This window comes from Acipenser ruthenus, chromosome 26 (assembly GCF_902713425.1).
Source record: "Acipenser ruthenus chromosome 26, fAciRut3.2 maternal haplotype, whole genome shotgun sequence".
NCBI lineage: Eukaryota > Metazoa > Chordata > Actinopteri > Acipenseriformes > Acipenseridae > Acipenser > Acipenser ruthenus.
The window spans coordinates 23766992-23786324 of record NC_081214.1 but is presented as its reverse complement, the minus strand read 5'-3'; the positions used below and the strand labels follow the sequence as shown (position 1 = coordinate 23786324).

General features: G+C 47.7%; 2 protein-coding genes across 3 annotated transcripts; one reads left to right on the top strand and one right to left on the bottom strand.

Moving 5' to 3' along the window:
• Positions 1–184: 184 nt before the first annotated feature.
• LOC131701662 (ras-related protein Rap-2c-like) lies at positions 185–5900 on the bottom strand. Its single transcript, XM_059000893.1, has 3 exons — positions 4483–5900; positions 3271–3594; positions 185–1920 (listed from the first exon to the last, which is right to left on the bottom strand). Exons 1-2 carry the CDS (start codon positions 4753–4755, stop codon positions 3316–3318), a joined length of 552 nt encoding a protein of 183 aa, XP_058856876.1. The 5' UTR covers positions 4756–5900; the 3' UTR covers positions 185–1920; positions 3271–3315.
• Positions 5901–10966: 5066 nt separating this feature from the next.
• Positions 10967–18789, top strand: LOC117962372 (uncharacterized). Of its 2 annotated transcripts, XM_034902675.2 has the most exons (11): positions 10967–11322; positions 11871–12022; positions 12670–14127; positions 14383–14475; positions 14638–14742; positions 15329–15438; positions 16010–16204; positions 16405–16567; positions 17085–17250; positions 17683–17777; positions 18096–18789. In XM_034902675.2, exons 2-11 carry the CDS (start codon positions 11872–11874, stop codon positions 18194–18196), a joined length of 2637 nt encoding a protein of 878 aa, XP_034758566.2. In that variant the 5' UTR covers positions 10967–11322; position 11871; the 3' UTR covers positions 18197–18789. The 2 variants fall into 2 exon arrangements, with proteins under 2 accessions (XP_034758566.2, XP_034758565.2); XM_034902674.2 differs by lacking the exon at positions 10967–11322 and having other exon boundaries at positions 11349–12022.
• The last annotated feature ends 544 nt before the right edge of the window (positions 18790–19333 follow it).

Sequence of the window (19333 nt, the reverse complement as noted above, 5' to 3'; positions counted from 1 at the left end):
AGGGGGAGGGGGGGCCCTATTTAAATGAAGGGTCGTGGAAGAACGTTATGTTATTGACGATAGAGTAAGATGTAACTACACCTTTTAAGATTGAAACCTTTGCAGGGCATTTTGATGCAGTACATTAATGCACTTTAAATTCTTTTAATGTCCCCCGAGCACAAAACGAAAAAAGAAAAACAAATGGCTATAAAATTAAATTTTATTAGAAACTTTATACTAGCCTAACAAGTATTCTCCAGGATCTGAGCAACAGTTACAGGCAGATTTCACATCCCTCCGCCCGTTCACTCTCGCACCCACAAAACTGATTCAAGGGAGACGGGTTTGAAAAGACTCAAGCTGAGCTTCTGTGTGAACGAAATGAAAAACACCAGCGGCAAAGCGTGAGCTTCAGAGATTTCATGAGGAAGCTTGTAGTAGATTTAACTGAAAAATAAAAAAACAATCAGCAGGAAAACTTTACAGATCAGAGTCCCGAATGATTCTGTGTCTGAAGATGATCAGAACATGGAAACACAGCGAGACAGGGCAGTCATTAAAAATAACAGCAGTATTAACTGGAATAATAAAACAAACATAAATAAAACAATATGAAAAAAAAAACACTTTATTGAGATTTCATTATTAAAAGTAAATAAAAATAATTAACACCAGTTTCATTTGCACATGATCCCACGACACGGCCAAGCCCTGGGTTTCAGAACTTCTCTTGTTAAGGGATATGTTTTTTAAATGACCAGGTCAGAGCGCTGGTAAATCTGCTCTGAACTAAGCGATTCTCATCACAGCATGGATAAGGGTGCAGTCAGTCTTGGTTCATTTGGGCTGGTTATTTTAAAGCGAGTGCGGTTCGTTTCATTTTGGAAGCAGATGAGAACGCTCCAAAATAACTCAGTCCCTTTCAGAGTTCCTTTGAAAGGAACTGAACAGAGTTCTTCTCAAGAGGTGATCTTGGTCCGTTTGGGCAAAAGGACTGTTTGGTTTGTTTGTTTCAGTGCAATGTGAAAGCACAGTCAGTCACCCCTGAGTCTGTAGGTTTACGAACGCGAGTTGTTCATGCAGTAAGGGAGGAACAGTTTATTTGAACCACCAAACTGCTGGCTCCTGATCATTTCAATTAGGCAGTTCTGAAACCCAGGACCGGGTGCAGCACGGCTAGTGCACATTTCTAGCCAGGTTATGAACTTGCTGCTGAAATATTTGGATGCAACAGTATTGTGAATGCTGGAGGATCAGGTGCAACACGTGCAAAGGGAAGCACAGCAAGAGAACAGTCCTGTTACTAGCAAGGATGGGCTGCCTCGTGAATCCAAACGATGCAGAAGTGACAAGGTCAAATATACACAGATACTCCAACGAATCTTTAAGGCTCAATTCACTGTTCATTAAAACATTGTGCAGACAAAGAAAAAGAGAACAAGGCAAGGAGTATCTAATACTGTATTGAATTAAACAAACTTTTTAAATGAAAAAAAATCATTTATTAAATTGAGGGAGGGGATATAAAAAGGGGGACTCTTGCATACTAATATTGTTAACTCTGGAAGAATAACTGTAAAAGAAAAAAAAAACCGAGTGAAGGGTAGAAAGAACAAAAGAAAGCAGAGATGTTGTTCTAGCACCTCCTTGGAAAACGCCCCTCCATACCAGAACACACTTCGATTTTCTTTCTTTCTTTGAATTAGGATATTATATTAAAACTATTTAAAGGTAGACAGAAAAAAAATTAAAAACAGCCAGTACGTGTGCTCTGTAGTATGAAGCAGGCCGCTGGAGCGGCTCACCCAATTGGCTTGTTTGTTGGCAAGCACGGGCCCCGGCACAGAGATCGGGGTTCAAGGCTCAGATCTGCACCTGATGGGCTAGTTAAGGTCTTCAATGCAGCGGCTGTGCGAGGTTTCCTCCGAGATAACGTATCTGCAGGGGGGAGAGAGAGAGAGAAGAAACGCTGAAGGCCTGACGCACAGGAAGATCTGATCATAGACTCCAGATCTACGATCACACATGACTCTGCAGACGAGAGAGAGTTCTAGAGGAAAGGAGTGTGCTGAACATGCTCCAGTTGTTTAACCCTTTCATGTGTTTTGGACACATATATAATGTATTTGTTTTCCATTGCTTTATATGGGGGACCACAACAAGCTGGTCTACATAGGATTTGATACACATGGGTGAAAAAAAACAAACTAAAAATAATAACATGGCAATTGACCAGTTCCTTTCTGCAGATATACCCCACAGTAATTCCATTATAGGTAAAACATTTTTGGGGGCATCGCGCGTACACAAAATTCCCCTCTTGTACACCGTTGTCCTTTAGACAGATTTAGTGGGTCAGGGTCAACGACACGTTCGTGGAAGTTCTGGCAGTAAACTTTCTCCGAGCAACACAACAACATGAATCTGTGCTGGAGAATCACAACAAATGATCAAACATAGACGGAGCAACGTCTAAAATGGGGAATCACTTGGCAGATGCACTCGTGTCACTTTCCAGGATCTGGGGACCCCCCCTCTTCCGACAGCATGCACAAAAACAGGCAGCCAATGCAACACAGCGCGGGGGGGGGGGTTCAAGCAGCTGGGGGGGGCTGTTTCCTGTTTTGAAACAACTCAGGATGTTGTGAGCCTCGAGTTTCCTTTCTCTCGCTCTCTCTGAAATGTTTCCAGTATTTACTGAGTGTGCTCTTCATGCACAATTCTTTCTGTGATGTGTATGATAGCAGCTGTGCCAACTATGCACCCCCCCCCCTCCACTCAGCACCTCCCAGCCCACAAGCACACTGCAAGAGGCAACACAGAACCATTTAGAGTAGGTTTGTTTTTCCCCTCATTGCCTTAATCTCTGGAACCTAGTTCAAACCTAGCAGAGGAATGATACATTTACCCTGTACATCTTACAAGAGATATGAGCATCCCACCTCTGCAAATGCTTTGAAAAGAGGAAACCTCAATTAGGAGCCAGTGGAATGAACGCACTACCTAGTTTTGTTCCTGTGCATGGCTGGAAAGCAGACGTGATTTCCAAAACAGAAAACCTGACAAAAAAATAACAAGCGACCTCCGCAGTGCAGTCTGTCCAATTAAGCCTACATCGCAGAAACCACACAGCACTAAAGCTGCTATAAAAGAGAACAGCTCCATACATAAAATCAAATCTTAGGGCAAGACAAACTACCTTCTTTTTCCTGTCTCTCGGGTCTAACCAGCTCTACCTCCCTCGACCCACACTTCCTGCCCTGCGGTCACGACTGCGTGCCGGCTCACCTGTTTTTGGTGTGGCCACGGTTCCAGGTCCTCCCTGCTGGGCCCTCACTGGACGACACAGGTGGTGCAGCACTGGTCCTGCTTCTCGGGCAGCGAGGCGTAGTTCATCTGCCGCACAATCTCAGCAAACAGTTCATCCACCATGGTCTTGCTCTTGGCAGAGGTCTCCATGAAGGGGCAGCCCCACTCCTGGGCCAGGGTGCGCCCGTCCGCCCCCGACACCTCGCGCTCGCTCTCCAGGTCCACCTTGTTCCCCACCAGGATCAGCGGCACCTTCTCGTAGCGCTTCACTCGCACGATCTGGTCCCTCATGGGCCGGATGTCCTGCAGTTGCGGGATATTAAAAAGGTTTAGTGAAATAAATCAGGGAAGGACATGGACTGGAGTGCATCACGCAAAATCAAATCCCTATCATTGTTCTGGCTGGGGATTGCATGGGTGGAGCAGCTTGCACAGATTCTGCAATTCTGCTATCCAGGAAGGGTTTTGCCTTGCTAAAAATCACACTCCAGTATTCCCAAAGGAAGGCGGTTTATTTGCAAGCCTGACAGGTAGAAACAACCCTAACTTACTCAGGGTCAGGTCTGTTCTCCTGGGGCATGACCATGATCTGCCAGCGTCACACAGCTGAGCTTGTTACCTATAAACTGGGGCTAATCAAGCTCTTATTAAAACCTGGAATGGGTGAAACTGCTATGCAACAGGAGAAGTCTTCAGAGGTGTGTGCAGCACTGAGACACGTGGAAGGCGCTCTCCTGTATGAATGCCAGCTCTACTCCTCTACTTTCACCCTCGTTTAGAGAAGGCAGCTTATTTACAGGTTTGTCTTTCTACAGTGGCTCAAGAAGGAAACTGAATTTCCTGTTCAGACGGAGCACTCAAACTAAACGAGCAGCAAAGGTGAAAATAACTTCCCAGACGCACATGTTGCGTGTCCTTGTATATCGATGAGAAGAGGGAGACAGAGAGACTGAATCACATGTGGGGTAATACAAGTGCACAGCTTGGAATCGGCACAACAAAACATGAACGTCAAAGCACTTTGAAATACATTCAATACAGCTTACATAAACTAAAAAAAACTAAAAAAAAAAAAAAAAAGTAACAAATATATACATGGGTAGTAATGTCCGTGTAATAGGATCACCGGGAATGGCTCACACGGTGTAACTGGGACCCTTCGTATTTCCATGGAAATCCCCGTGCTCTCACCTGGAAGGATTGCTGGTTGACAAGGCTGTACACCAGTATGAACCCCTGGCCATTCTTGATGTACAGGTCCCGCATAGAGGCGAACTGCTCTGTCCCCGCCGTGTCTAGGATCTCCAGGACCGAGGGCGAGGAGTCCACCTCGATCTCTTTCCGATAGAAATCTTCGATGGTCGGGTCATACTTCTCGATAAACGTGCCAGTCACAAACTGCACCGTGAGCGCCGACTTGCCCACCCCTCCGCTCCCCAGCACCACAACTTTGTACTCCCTCATCGGAGTCCCGGTAACAAACCAGCACTGTGGGTGCTGACGTCTACAATACACGAATTGAAATATTGAAAATGCTACTAAACAAAAGAAGAGGTCTATAAAGCGTCAGTCCTACGCCCCTTCATCATGTTTCAACTAACGACAATTACTACTAAATACTGAAACTCTGAAACCAAATCACAGATTGAAATCTTTAAATTAGAAACCTAGCTACCTTGTTTACATTTAGCAAGGCGTTATTGCTTTTTTATTTCAAAAATAAATAATGAAAAAAATATATATATTAAAAAAAGGCAACTGCTTTATTATTATTTGATTTATTAGTAGTATTTAAAGCGACAAGAAAAATAATAAAGTGTGTATATTTCTGTGCACTACCCACTCAAAACGGCGCTGTAGCGGATAGGCCAGAAGCAAATACTGCACTCCTAATATTGCAGACAGGAAGACAGGAGATACTGTTTGAACATTCAACCCCAGAATTGTTAAATACGAATAGCCTATAAAATTAAGCTGTGCACAACTACAGCACTAACAGCTATTTTGTTTTTCGCTGCACTGGTTTTAATCTGATCGTAGGTAACTGGCGCAAACACCGTAACGATGATGTGTTTTTAAAAAAAAATCATAATAATCTAAAGATTTTGTGTACACAGCAGGAGCAGTTCTGCAAGTTTGTTACGCCTTAAAAAAAAAATGCATATAAAAACAAGATATAACCGCGATCGAGATACCTTCCTTCTGCTTCCTGTGCGATTCTGTTTTTATTTACAACAACAAAATGCCGAAATTTTTAAAATAACAACACACTAAAAAGGTGGTGAATTCTCTGAAACAATCAGACGAGAACACACGGCGACTTGCATGCGGCTGGCTGGCGGCCCCCTCGCTGGATATGTATTTTTTTCTCATTTAAAGGTTTAATTTCACTCCATTGTTGCAGACCCTCGTCCCTCTGCTTGCGTTGAAATTGAAACTCGCCCTCCCTCTCTCTCTCTCTCTCGTTCGGGGGCCTGAAACCGGAAACAGCGCTCACAAATCTTCAATCAGCACTGCTGACGAGATCTTGCAAGAAAATAAAAAACCTTCCTAGAGAACATATAGAAATCTCTATGGTTCTTGTAATGTATGGATAACCGCCCTTGCGCTCATGCACTCTATGGTGGAAGAGATCGTGCGCCCCCTGGCGTTTCAGTGTATTTTTACAGAACCTACTGAAATCTGAAAGCTCATAAAGATTGCAACGAGCAGGGCGGTTTCAATTGAAGGATCGGGGCAAATGTTTCAAGTTGTCCCATGCAAAACATAGGCTTGCAATAAATACTGGGCGTTAAGCTGCCCGGGTTGCGAGTTTTTCACACACCGGGGACGCCCTGTCTGTTATATCTGATTCAAAGAAGACCCAACGAATCTGTCCTGGTTTAAAGGAAACGGAAACCCAAATTGAATTGTATGCACTTCATGGTGCACACACACACACAAACACACAAATAAGAAAAGTAACTGATTAATAATTCTTTTTTTTAATGATCCGAAAACCGATGTTTACATGCCAGCTCTCGATGGGGTTCAGAGGAATCGGCTCTTAGCCTGTGTGCACCTGAACCTAATCAAACTCCGAGTCTAAGGAGGGACTCGGATCACACGCAGATACACAGACACTTCTATCGCACTGACAACTGATAATGCCACCAACCGCAATGGCATTGCTGATCTTGTCACAGAGGAAAGAAAACAGTTTCAGACGTTTGTTTTCACATCCGTAGTTAAAGATGTGTAAAGACTGAAGTGAAACTCACAGCCACGCAGCAGTTTTTAATGCCTCATGATTTCTTGTTAAAGCAGAGTCATTTCAAGATGATCTGCACCTCCAGTTCTTGAATAAAAAGGAAGAAGGATTTGTCATGTTTAGATTGAAAAGGCTGCTGCACACTTTAAGGCTTGTTCCCCCTTGTACAATTTCCCCATAGTAAAAGCACAGCAAAGTGTAATAAAGCACAGCGCTGTGCAGCCCTCAATGTGAAAGCCACACAGCAGGACTGTTTGGATGAAGCATCAGTGAGCAGGAGCACAGCGCTGTGCAGCCCTGTCCAGGCAGCAGCACGCAATGTGAAAGCCACACAGCAGGACTGTTTGGATGAAGCATCAGTGAGCAGGAGCACAGCGCTGTGCAGCCCTGTCCAGGCAGCAGCACGCAATGTGAAAGCCACACAGCAGGACTGTTTGGATGAAGCATCAGTGAGCAGGAGCACAGCGCTGTGCAGCCCTGTCCAGACAGCAGCACGCAATGTGAAAGCCACACAGCAGGACTGTTTGGATGAAGCATCAGTGAGCAGGAGCACAGCGCTGTGCAGCCCTGTCCAGACAGCAGCACGCAATGTGAAAGCCACACAGCAGGACTGTTTGGATGAAGCATCAGTGAGCAGGAGCACAGCGCTGTGCAGCCCTGTCCAGACAGCAGCACGCAATGTGAAAGCCACACAGCAGGACTGTTTGGATGAAGCATCAGTGAGCAGGAGCACAGCGCTGTGCAGCCCTGTCCAGACAGCAGCACGCAATGTGAAAGCCACACAGCAGGACTGTTTGGATGAAGCATCAGTGAGCAGGAGCACAGCGCTGTGCAGCCCTGTCCAGACAGCAGCACGCAATGTGAAAGCCACACAGCAGGACTGTTTGGATGAAGCATCAGTGAGCAGGAGCACAGCGCTGTGCAGCCCTGTCCAGACAGCAGCACGCAATGTGAAAGCCACACAGCAGGACTGTTTGGATGAAGCATCAGTGAGCAGGAGCACAGCGCTGTGCAGCCCTGTCCAGGCAGCAGCACGCAATGTGAAAGCCACACAGCAGGACTGTTTGGATGAAGCATCAGTGAGCAGGAGCACAGCGCTGTGCAGCCCTGTCCAGGCTGCAGCACGCAATGTGAAAGCCACACAGCAGGACTGTTTGGATGAAGCATCAGTGAGCAGGAGCACAGCGCTGTGCAGCCCTGTCCAGACAGCAGCACGCAATGTGAAAGCCACACAGCAGGACTGTTTGGATGAAGCATCAGTGAGCAGGAGCACAGCGCTGTGCAGCCCTGTCCAGACAGCAGCACGCAATGTGAAAGCCACACAGCAGGACTGTTGCAGCGATCAATGGGAATTTGGGGTGTTAAGGTGCCGTTTCGGTTCTGCTGATGCCCCTCCAGATGTATTGTGACACACCGACAGCGCTCTGTCCTGGAAGGATATTAATATTACATCACCAGCAGCAATGAACAGGACTGGACATGTCCTCTGGAACCTCAAACACAGTGCTTTATAAAGCCAGCATGCAGCTAGACCGCTCCTGTTACTGAAACTGTATCCTGAGAACGGGGCTTACCTGGATTGGGGGGGGGGACCCCCCCCCTCCCCCCATCCCCCGCCGCCCATGGGTTGGTGTTAGGCAACACTGTGCTGTTGGAGGTTCTGAGGCATGGCCTCATTCCAGTCCTGCTGTATGTTAACCCCTTACTGCCCTGGGTATGTTCCGATACCCTTTTAATGCCCATTTTGTCAAATATATTGGACACTGCAAAGGGTTAAAAATGGAATTCTTTTTTTTTGTTGTTGTTACCACACATGGCCACTAGATGGTAGTATGCATTTATAAAATCCCATCAGAACCAGGCCTGTCCTTCATACAGTAAAGTCCGGCCCCCTGCGGTGTAACCCAATCAGATTAAACCAAAACATGTCAGTGTGACGTCAGTGTCAAATGAAGCTAATAGGACAGCTAACTGGGTCAAGCAGCACTTTCAGAAGGGCAACTGTGGGTTAATTGATTACATAGATTCAAACGGTTTGGCATTTATGTCACCCAAAAAAGTGCTGAATTCCACCCAGGTGTAAAATACAGACCAGTAGAGCAGACTGCAGTCAGGGAGGAGTATAAATTTACTGGTAGACCGCACTAGGAGGATTGCATATAGTTTGGCTAATTGTGCATATGGATTTGACATCATTCAGATTTCACAATCCTCTGCAACCGTCATCTTCCACCAGATTGCACTAATTACTCCTGACAGCACATAGACCTATCAGCAGTTGCAAAACTGAAAAAATACAGAGAAAATATCTTATGGCAGTGCTCTCCAATCCTTAACGAAAAAAAACAACACTTTTCTGGTGTTCTTATCACCAAACATAATGGACACCGGGTTTTGGTTTTTCTTAAGTAAGACACCTTTCCTGTTAGCAAATTGTCACTCATGTATTTCAGCAAGCTCTTATCGAAACCCTCTCACCACAGGCTTGAGCAAGACAAGAGAGGCAATCTGCAGGCTCACTTGTTCACCTGAGCGGGCCCGGGGGCTGCGCTGAGGAGCTGGCCTCTTTACTAGGATTGATACCTTTGCAACTTCACCGTCCTCTGCAGCCCTCCTCTTCCCTGTCCTCTGCAGCCCTCCTCTTCCCCATATCGTTCACTGTTATTTTCAGCCCTGATGTGGATGCTGGTCCTTGATTTCCACATTGAAACTGCAGTCTGTGATACAGATGCTGCAACTACTGCAGTTGAAGTGCCCGCTACCCTTTTAATACTTCTACCCAACTTACATGCTTATAATAGCACCCAATAATGCACCCTTGTAGCAGGATACCGTGGAAACGTATAGTTCAGTGTACAGCTCTCTGGCAACTTTGACATGCACCAGGTCTACGCCATTAGAATCAATTCATTTAAACCCCCTGTTTCGATAGTTTGCTTTGAGGTGCACCATCCACTCTTCTGCTTTGCCATGTTCCCTAAGCACTACACCAATAACACACAGTATAGATGCACCTTGTGTGAGGTTCATATGTCCTCTATGGTGACTAACTGGGTCTATACAACACAGTTCTCCAACTAGGACAGTATGTAACGTGATCTCCTTGTTTTTTTTAAATATATTTAGGGAAACAGATGTTTGCAACATCCACAGTCTAACCATGTTGGGTTATAGAAAAAGGAAGAATGATTTATGATTTTAGGCCGCTGTGTGCAAACATCCTGCTAGACCTGCGATGGGAGCTGAAAAGCTTGAACTGCCCCAAACTGTCTCAGTGTACATGGAGTCACATGGTAACCCTACCTGAGAGCCTTCTCACTGAACGGCCTGTCTGATCTGTCAGAGATCCCGTTGAAAAGCACAGTCCGTTTTAATACCTCGTTTAACAAGGAAACAGAAAAGGGCATGCATGCAGAATTTTAATTTCTCTAATCCTTACTTATACACCCACACCCACCCACACAGACACACACACACACACACACCACTGTATAATACCAGAACCAATAGCACACGCACACACACACACACACACACACACACACACACACACACACACACACACACACACACGCACACACACGCAGCATTACCAGCAATGGAAATCCACTTGGAACAGACACAGCACAATGGTACTGCAATACTGAAATGCTGCCATGGTACTGGAACTCATTACCAGCGTGTATGGGAGGGGGGTTCATAGCATTGTGATAGCATTGCTGTGTCAGACTATGCCAGTGTTACCACTGGTTTCCACCTCTGTGTCTGCCTTTGTGCTAGCAGTGCCCCTCAGCACAGAAGCAGTGTGGTGCTATTGAAGATTTAGTAAGAGGTCTGCAGGTTGCACAAGTGGAGCCGTAACTTCCTGATACTCAGATACACTGCACCCTATGGTACCTAGTAATACACTATAAATAAGAGAAATTAAACAGCACAGCTAGGAATGTCATTTTACATCTGATACATAGACATTCAGATGGCTGTCTGGCATCAATAGCAGGGTCTCATATATATATATAGCTATATGTATATAAAAATATATGAAGAATATTTTTCCATCATTACTTTGCTACTGTGGGATTTAAAATCATTTGCATATATTTAAAGAGGATATTTAGTAAGTAAAGGGTCTGAGTGAGATGAAGGGGAATTCTTATTCTTTATTTGAAGGCTGGTGACCATCATTTCAGCCGCCCGTGTGTATGTTTATACATATACTGCTCTAGACGTTATCAGCATCAGAATGCCTGTACAAGTGTGCAGCCAACCAATGGAGAATGTTTAACAGGAAGCTCTAAATATATCTGGGGGAGTGTCTGAGCGGAGCATGGGGTAAATAATGAGGAAATGAATCAATTCAACTTCTTAGTGAGTCCCGTTATAAAGAGAGACAGAGGGGAGAGAGTGCCACACACAGCATCACATACAGACACAGCGAGAGAGACAGTGCCACGCACAGCATCACATACAGACAGATAGGAGAGACAGTGCCACGCACAGCATCACATACAGACAGATAGGAGAGACAGTGCCACACACAGGATCACATACAGACAGATAGGAGAGACAGTGCCACGCACAGCATCACATACAGACAGAGGGGAGAGACAGTGCCACGCACAGCATCACATACAGACAGATAGGAGAGACAGTGCCACGCACAGGATCACATACAGACAGATAGGAGAGACAGTGCCACGCACAGCATCACATACAGACAGAGGGGAGAGACAGTGCCACGCACAGCATCTACAGAGGTGGGCTAAATCTAGGGAAAAAAGGTAAGTGAATTTGGCATTCATTTTATTTTGCTTTATTTAATTTATATATTTGTATTTGTTATTGTCTCATCCAAATTTCACAGAATTATAGGGTGAAAGGGATCCTTACAAATTGATTAAATGTTTTTCTAAATGGCTAAGATGTATTTTTAAAAGCTGCAGGTTATTGAGTCATCCCTAAGCCTTTGATATCAAATTAAAATGTTCTCAGTTATTTTGTGACCACAATATTACCTGTAGTTTTAGGGTTATTTCTGAGGTGCTGATGAAAGGATTTGTAAAATTGTCATGTGTGTTGAAAAGTGTCTAAATGTTCATCTTGTACATGTTATTATTATTATTTATTTAGTAGCAGACATGTTGTGATGTGTTTGAAGTATTTGATGGGGTTTGCCTTGCATCCTATCCTTTGATGTGTCAGTTGAAATATTTCAAAACAGCCATTATTGTGCAAATCAGTTTAAAGGAAATGCATGATGCAATGTAGACAAGTGGCCACCGGGTGGCATGATTTGCTATGCATCAGGTCCTGTGTGTGTGTGTGGCAGGATGTCGGAGGGCTTTGCTTCGGTGTTCTACAGCGAGCCGTCAGTGCTGGGTCTGCTTGCTAACGTCATCAGTGCCTTCTACGTGGCTCTGCAGAACTTCACTGGAGCCGTCACCGGCCAGGCAGCCACGGGAGTGGAGAACACAATCGCAGGTACAGAGAGAGAGGGGGGGGGAGAGGGGGGAGGAGAGAGGGGGGGAGAGAGAGGGAGAGAGAGAGAGGGGGGAGTGAGAGAGGGGGGATAGAGAGGGGAGGAGAGAGGGGGGAGGAGAGAGAGGGAGAGAGAGGGGAGGAGAGAGGGGGGAGTGAGAGAGGGGGGATAGAGAGGGGAGGAGAAAGAGAGGGAGAGAGAGAGGGGGGGATAGAGAGGGGAGGAGAGGGGGGGAGAGAGAGGGGGGGAGAGAGAGGGGGAGAGAGAGAGGGGGGGATAGAGAGGGGGAGAGAGAGAGGGGGGAGTGAGAGAGAGGGGGGATAGAGAGGGGGAGAGAGAGAGAGAGTGAGAGAGAGAGAGTGTGTGTGTGTGTGTGTGTGTATTACTTATTTACCTTACATTTTATCCACAGCTATAAGAATATATATCTGCAGTAATAGTAAAATAAACTTTTAGTCAGATCATTTGTCTTTTAGTGTTACTTGTTAGATGTTTTTGTTTAATGGCATGTTTTATTCTCTTGCTGTATTTTGCCGTAGCTGGCTTTGTTTAACTGTTTTCTGAGACGAGCACATGTTCTGGTGAGCAGACAGTAGTGCTCAAAACTGTAGCGTGATTGGGAACAGCTATTCTGTTTTGTGTTTCCCAGGCGTGCACCTCATTCTGATCGGAGGCGTGGTGCAGCTGCTGGCTGGCCTCCTCACCTTCAGGAAGTACGACCACCTGGCGGGGACCACGTTCCTGGCCTTCTCGGCACTGTGGGGCAGCTATGGGACCACGCGCATCATCGCAGGGGCCTACGAGCTCCTGAGCCTGGGGGCCAGCACTGCGGCGCCCCAGATCAGCAAGGCGGCCGTCGCTGGGCTGGTGGCCTACACCGGCGTGGCTTTCGTGGTGTCTTTCTGCTCGGCCACGGCCAACTACGTGATGCCCTTCGTGTTCGGAGCCATCACCGTGACGCTGGTGTTCGAGGCGGTGGGGCAGTTTGCCACGTGGGCGTTGGTGGTGGCCGGAGTGGCCCAGCTGGTCATTGTCCTGTTCGGCCTCTACGGGGCGATGGCTCTGCTCCTCAAAGGGATCTACCAGCGCCACGTCCTGCCGGGCTTCGGCAACGCCCTCTTCGACGTGCTGCTGCTGGGCGCCAGGATCAAGCCGTCACAGCGGAGGCAGGCCAGTCGGGGCGAGGAGGAGGAGGAGAAGAAGAAGAACAGCAAGTACGCGGAGCCCATGGCGCTGGGGAACATGAGCGACGTGGTCTCTGCAGTGATCCTGGCCTTCTACTGCTTCAACTACACGCCCTCCTTCCTGGTGGGGGCGCTGTGGGTCAGCCTCAATGCCACGGCCCAGCTCCTGGCCAGCTACTACGCCTACCTGCGGAACGACGTGTTCCATGGCACCAAGTTCGCGCTGCACTACACCTACTGGCTGGTACAGGCCTGGGAGGCGTTTGTGGTGTCGGTGCTCCTGGGCAGTGAGGGGGAGGGCGTGGGCCAGGCTCGGGCGGGCATGCTGGGGGGCTGGTTCTTCCTGGTGGCTGCCCTGCTGCTGTGCCTGCTGTCCCTGAGCCGCGACAAGACTGAGCTGTTCCAGAACAGCCTGTTCGCCTTCCTCACCGTCTCCACCCTGCCCCAGATCCCCCGCGGGTCTCGCTCCCTCTTCTTCGGGGTGGCCTGCTCTCTGTACGCTCTGCTCTGCCTCTACATCTCCTTCATCAGCCTGGTGAACTCCATCGCAGAGAAGGTGCTCCTGCCCCTGGGCGTGCGGCTCGTGAGCGCCCCCAGGCTGCAGGCGGCGCTGTTCAGGCTGAAACGCCACCTCTGCCATGCCCAGGACATGCCTCCCCTTGGGGGCCCCTCGGAGCACCGCGCCCAGCTCCCCGACGCCCTCTTCTTCCTGTGCAACGGCCTGGCTGCCCTCTCAGCCCTGCAGCCCTCCCTCCCGGACTCGCAGCGCTCTTACCTATCCGTGCCCTGGGTGCTGATCCCCGGGACCCTCGTCCAGCTCTACGTGTCGCGGCTGCAGGTGCGAGGGGGGCGCCGCTTTGGCCCCACGCTGCCCTTCTCCTACGCAGCCGTCTGGGCAGTCTGGACCTGGCTGAGGTTTGCAGGTAAAACTTTCCCTTGGTCATCCCGTCTGCCTTTATATTTCTAGTAATGTAAAATATACAAGTCAAGTTTATCTACATAGTTTTGATATCTCTATTTTTTATGCAGGTGTAAATCTTATTAACCCTTCTGTATAAGCTGTGAAATCTGCAAACTACAGCTGTAGTATTCTATGAGTTTTTACAGTACTGTCAGTCCAATGCACTGCAGTGTTTTCTGGGTCGTTGACTGTGTGTTAACCCTCCCCCCATCACCAGGCCCCCTGCTCGGGATCAGTAATCCCTCTCTACACGGGTTCTCCGTTGGCGCAGTTGCCTTCCTCGTCATCAACGCCTTCATCATCATCATGGGTGAGTCACGGTCTCTTCCACTGATCAGTCACTCACAGTCCCTGGTAGTCGTGTGATATTCTATACAGCAGGTCTGTGTTAGAATAATCGTAGCAGTACTTCCTGTCCCTGCTGTGTGTGAGAGGTGTGTAACACTAATCTCTGCCCCCCCGTCTCTCTCAGCTGCCTACTCCAATCTGGTTCTCCTGACCCTGGCTGTTCTGATGGAGGGGCTCATCGTCTGCTTCCTGTTGTTCACTCTGCACACACTGCCGCTTCCTCTCGAAGGTCAGCCCCCCAGCTCCTCTTGAAGTCTCTTTTTACTTTTTTTTTTTTTTTTTTTTTTGGTAAACACTATGGTCCTGTACCGACACTGGCTTCCTTTTAGACGTATTGTGAAACTGTTCCCATGGTAACAGTAACGGGACCTCTGAACGGAAGTGGGGGGGGGGGTTGTTAAAAGTGTAAACTCTCTGTAGAAATCCTGTATTCCTGCAACAGGAAACACTGGCACTATTACTACTATAGTATTGACAACCAATTCATATTGTGATTCTGTTGCAGGAATATTGTATTCTGATTTAGCTGACTTGTGTTCAATGTATGGTGCTGGCATTTAGTGTCCCGGGAAGGCATATTGAATTTGGGATGATCCAGGGAAAACAGGGACAGCTGGTAACCCTAGGCAACAGCTTACCAGTGCAGAGCCGATGGGCAGAGTGACGGGGGGGGAATTCTGATCTATCTGTAGATTTTATTTTTACTGTTTTATTCTGTGTGAATGATTGAATGCATGATTCGTTTGCCCATTCACGCATGCGTTCTGTGATTCAGTCAGTCAATCCCTAACTGTCGCCCCCTTCTCTCCACTCAGGTGTGTTCCTGGCCCTGTTCAGTGTGGTCTGTATGTACGGAGCGACCGCCTCCTTCGCGAACTACCTGTTTGAGAGGAAGCTCCTTCCAATGGGACCCCCTCTGATCCAGGTGCTTTACACTGCAATCACTGATCAAAGAGTCCGCTGCTGTCTGACGGAGTGCTGGTCAGCATCCATAGAGAGAAGGCATCTGCAGTAGAAAGTATCAAATGACAGCAGAGATACTGTTCTGCTGTTTTGCTTTCAGACTGACAGCAGAGCAACTAAAGATGTTTTTGTTTTTGTAATGGCTTGACGACTAAAATGGTAACCTTGGTTACAACTAATGATATAGTTTCAAAGTGTGTTTTAATAGAAGCCTGTAGTGCTGTTTTGAAGTGGCATTGTCTTCTCAGGACCTCTAACAGGTCTGCTGTTACCCTCTTATGATAGACAAGGAATTGTACAAACAGTTTCTTCTTGAAATACATTTGAGTGTGACTCACGAGGAAACTGACCATTTGGATGAGCACTTCCAACCTGTCAGTAAAATGTCAAGCCTGTTTCGTGCACCTCAACGTTTGCATCTTTTTATTTGTGGGACACAACCAAGAGAGTCTTGACGTATGCTGTAATTGAACGGTCTCTGTCTCTCTCTCTCTCTCTCTGTGTTCGTCTGTCTGTCTCTGTCTGGGCTGCAGGCTGGGAAGAGTAACAAGGGCGAGCCTGCCCCCCCGCCCTGCCCCACCCCAGGCTCGCGGAAGACCAGCGGCCTGCAGAGCATCGCGGGTATCCTGGAGTCCGGGGGTGTGTGCGGGATCCCCTCGGACACGGTCTACACGCTGGCTGCCTCCTGCAAACACCCCGCTGCCATCGAGCGCATTTACAACATCAAGGTGATTAGAAATCTGACAAAAGAGCCTGCTGGAGAATCAGTCACATGCTGCAACGGCACGTTTCCTCGGAATCGGAATATCATGCCAGCTGCTCCGCTGGGGTTCCAATAGACCCGCCACCATTGTTTGCTACCGTTTTGGAATTTTGTGGGGCCCATCGTAGTTGAGCGAGGTGTTAATTTGGCTATGTTCTCTCGTAGGACCGCCCCCTGGAGAAGCCCATCTGTCTGACGATTGGTAATCTGAAGCAGCTGGAGGCGGTGGCCCCGCCCTTCAGTCCGCTGCTCTGGGAGTTCATGAGGAACGTCTACCCCGGTGGGATTGGCTGCATCGTCAGGAAGGGGGAGTGGCTCAAGAAGCTGGGTGAGTGTCTCCACAGTGTTTCAACCGCAGCGCGGCTCCAACAGCGCAGCAGTTACAGTGCTCCTTTGTGAGCTCCACAACACTCTTCAACCTCCCACTGAAAGCTGGAATTGCTCAAACTATTATGCAACGGTTACGAAGCCTCTGATGATGCAATATCCTGTAAAACAACAGCAGTACAGTATTAGCTAGTCTAAAAAATGTCCCTTCTGTAGTAGCTTCTAATATATACTGTTTAAAATACCCTTTTTGTAGTCTTGGGACACCCTGTCTTTCTGCATAGGGCTCTGCCCCTGTCCTTAAAATACACCCCCTTTATCTGCCTGAATATATATATTTTAATGTTCAGAATGTGCATTTCAGCATTGCTCTAGAGAGGGATGGCTTCAAGTGTAGAAGTATGCCTTTCTTTCCCCGCTGGTGTTCTGAGACCCAGTGTCGGAGCTGTTCTGGTGGTTCTCAGACACGGCACAAACCCCTCATTTCAACCCCCCCTCCCCTCCCCTCCCCTGTCCAGGTGTTGGCCTGGCCTACGACTACGTGGGAACCAAGGACAGCATCATGATCCGCATCTCTGACCTCACGGTGACCACCCACCTGCTGGACATGACCGGCCCCCTGGCCATCACCTCAGCCAATCCCAGCGGGCAGCCGGACAGCACCCACCACGACATGGTCGTCATGTAAGTGCAGGGAGCCGCCCCTCTCCTAGACCTCTCAACTAACAATGTTCAGTCACAGCTTTGAAAACAACTTCAGTGGTTGGTGGGATTTCTCTCGACTGACACATTAATATTGCAGCTCCTCCAGGGCCAGACATCTTTCAACACCGCAGATCTGTACACAGGTCTCTAGGATGGATAACTCCACCCAGTACTGCAGAGTGCTCTACTGTTGCAGTTTGTGTGTGCCTAAACACATTGTGAAACCTGAAGCTTCAAACCTGCCAGTTTTCAGGCTTTGACGCAGTAAATGAGAGCCGTGCTGTACCTAGCAGGGGCTGTTCTTTACTTACATCCAGTTCAGTATCGTCTCAGCTGACTGCATGGAATCAGGCCCCATGCCTTCCCTCTGCTCCCTGTACTGACCCGCTCCGCTCTGCGTGTCTGTTCCAGGAGGCTGGGAGACAAGCTGGATGGGGTGCTGTGTGACGGAGACTCCACGGAACTCGTGTCCTCCACCGTCGTCATCTGCACCAAGATTGATGAAGGTACGGACTCTTCCTTTTATACAGAGCTCGTTCCCCATGGGCACCTCATGCACCGACCATGGCAGCCTGTCTGCAAGGTGAACACGACTGTCTAAATGATATTCTACAAATACAATTCAGCAGGCTGTCTTAAAAAGAAAACAAATTCACGAACACTAGTGTAATCAATGCTATGCCTTGCACTATAGTTTGAGTTCCACAGCAAAACAGCATCGTATCAGCGTGTGTGATTTAATGCTTAATTGGCCAGGTTACTGGAGAGCCCCTGTAAAGTCCACTGACTGGCATCATCTTTACCTGTCGTTTCTGCCCCTGTAGGAAAGCTGTCCTTCCTGAGAGAGGGCGCTGTTCCTGCTGCCAAGGTGCTACAGATATTCGAGAAGGTCAAGAGCAAGATGGACTTCAGTGAAGCAGCGTAACGACCCGGGGGCTTAAACAGGACAGCGCTGCAACATGGGAGCTGTGTACCACTGGGGCCGCTGCAATCCCTTCCCTTTCAAGCACTTGCAATGAGGCAATACATCTCAGTGCAAGGGGGCTCAGAGTCCAGAGACACCAAGCACTACTGAGCACAATGCATTCAGACCTGCAGTTACTAGTTACTGCTGCTAGTAATTACCTCTACTACCTGTCAAGCTCTGGTGTTTGTATCATTTTGTAACACACATGTAGTTAAATAGGGACTACACTGTATCATAACTGCACAGCTACAGTAAATGACTTGTAATGACTATTTATAGTGCCTCTGCAGTGTAACTAATGGCACTAAAACTAGCCACATTAATGTTCTGTACAGCCAGTCCATAGCTGCATTTAAGGACCATATGTATATATATGTTATAATAGTTCAATGAATCAATAATACCCGACACACGAGGCGCTACCAGAGGTTCTGCACAGGTTTCTTGGCAGTAATTGCGTGGGTTTATTGGCTGATCTGTAATCTCTGCTATTTCTTGATGTGATGGGTTACATTGCTATTCCAAGTCAATAAAATCATTTCTTCTCTAGATTTCTTTGTGCTGCATATTGAAGTTTTGTGTTGCCGCGCTGGGGGAATGCTGGGATGCTGGTTCTAGCTGCTGGTGATGACGAGGTCTCAGGCTGTCCTGTTCTTTAAAGACAACCCGTTTCTTTACTCAGGCTGGAATGGGCAGGAGCTGTGCAGCATTAAAGTATAGTTACTGGGTACTTCAAACATGTGACCTGGAACATGATCAGAAATGTTTTTTCTTTCATTTGTAGAACAATCTTTGTAACCCTTGTGCTTCGTTTCTCAGCCCCAGTGCTGGGGAAGCTCTTTGTTAGAGATCCTCTCTAGATGTCGGCCGGCCGGTCGGTCTTGCCACTGCAGCTCAGCTCAGCTCAAGACTTCGTACCACTTTGTGAAGCCTGGTCATGTAAGCTTCCAGTCCCTAAGCCAGGCCAGGCCTGGTTAGTACAGGGATCACTGAGTGACATTCACAGAATATTTTAACAGACAGACAAAAAAAAAAAAACTCCAAACACAACTGTATTTTAGTGCTTTATTAAAAGGTCAAAAAATAACAGAAGTA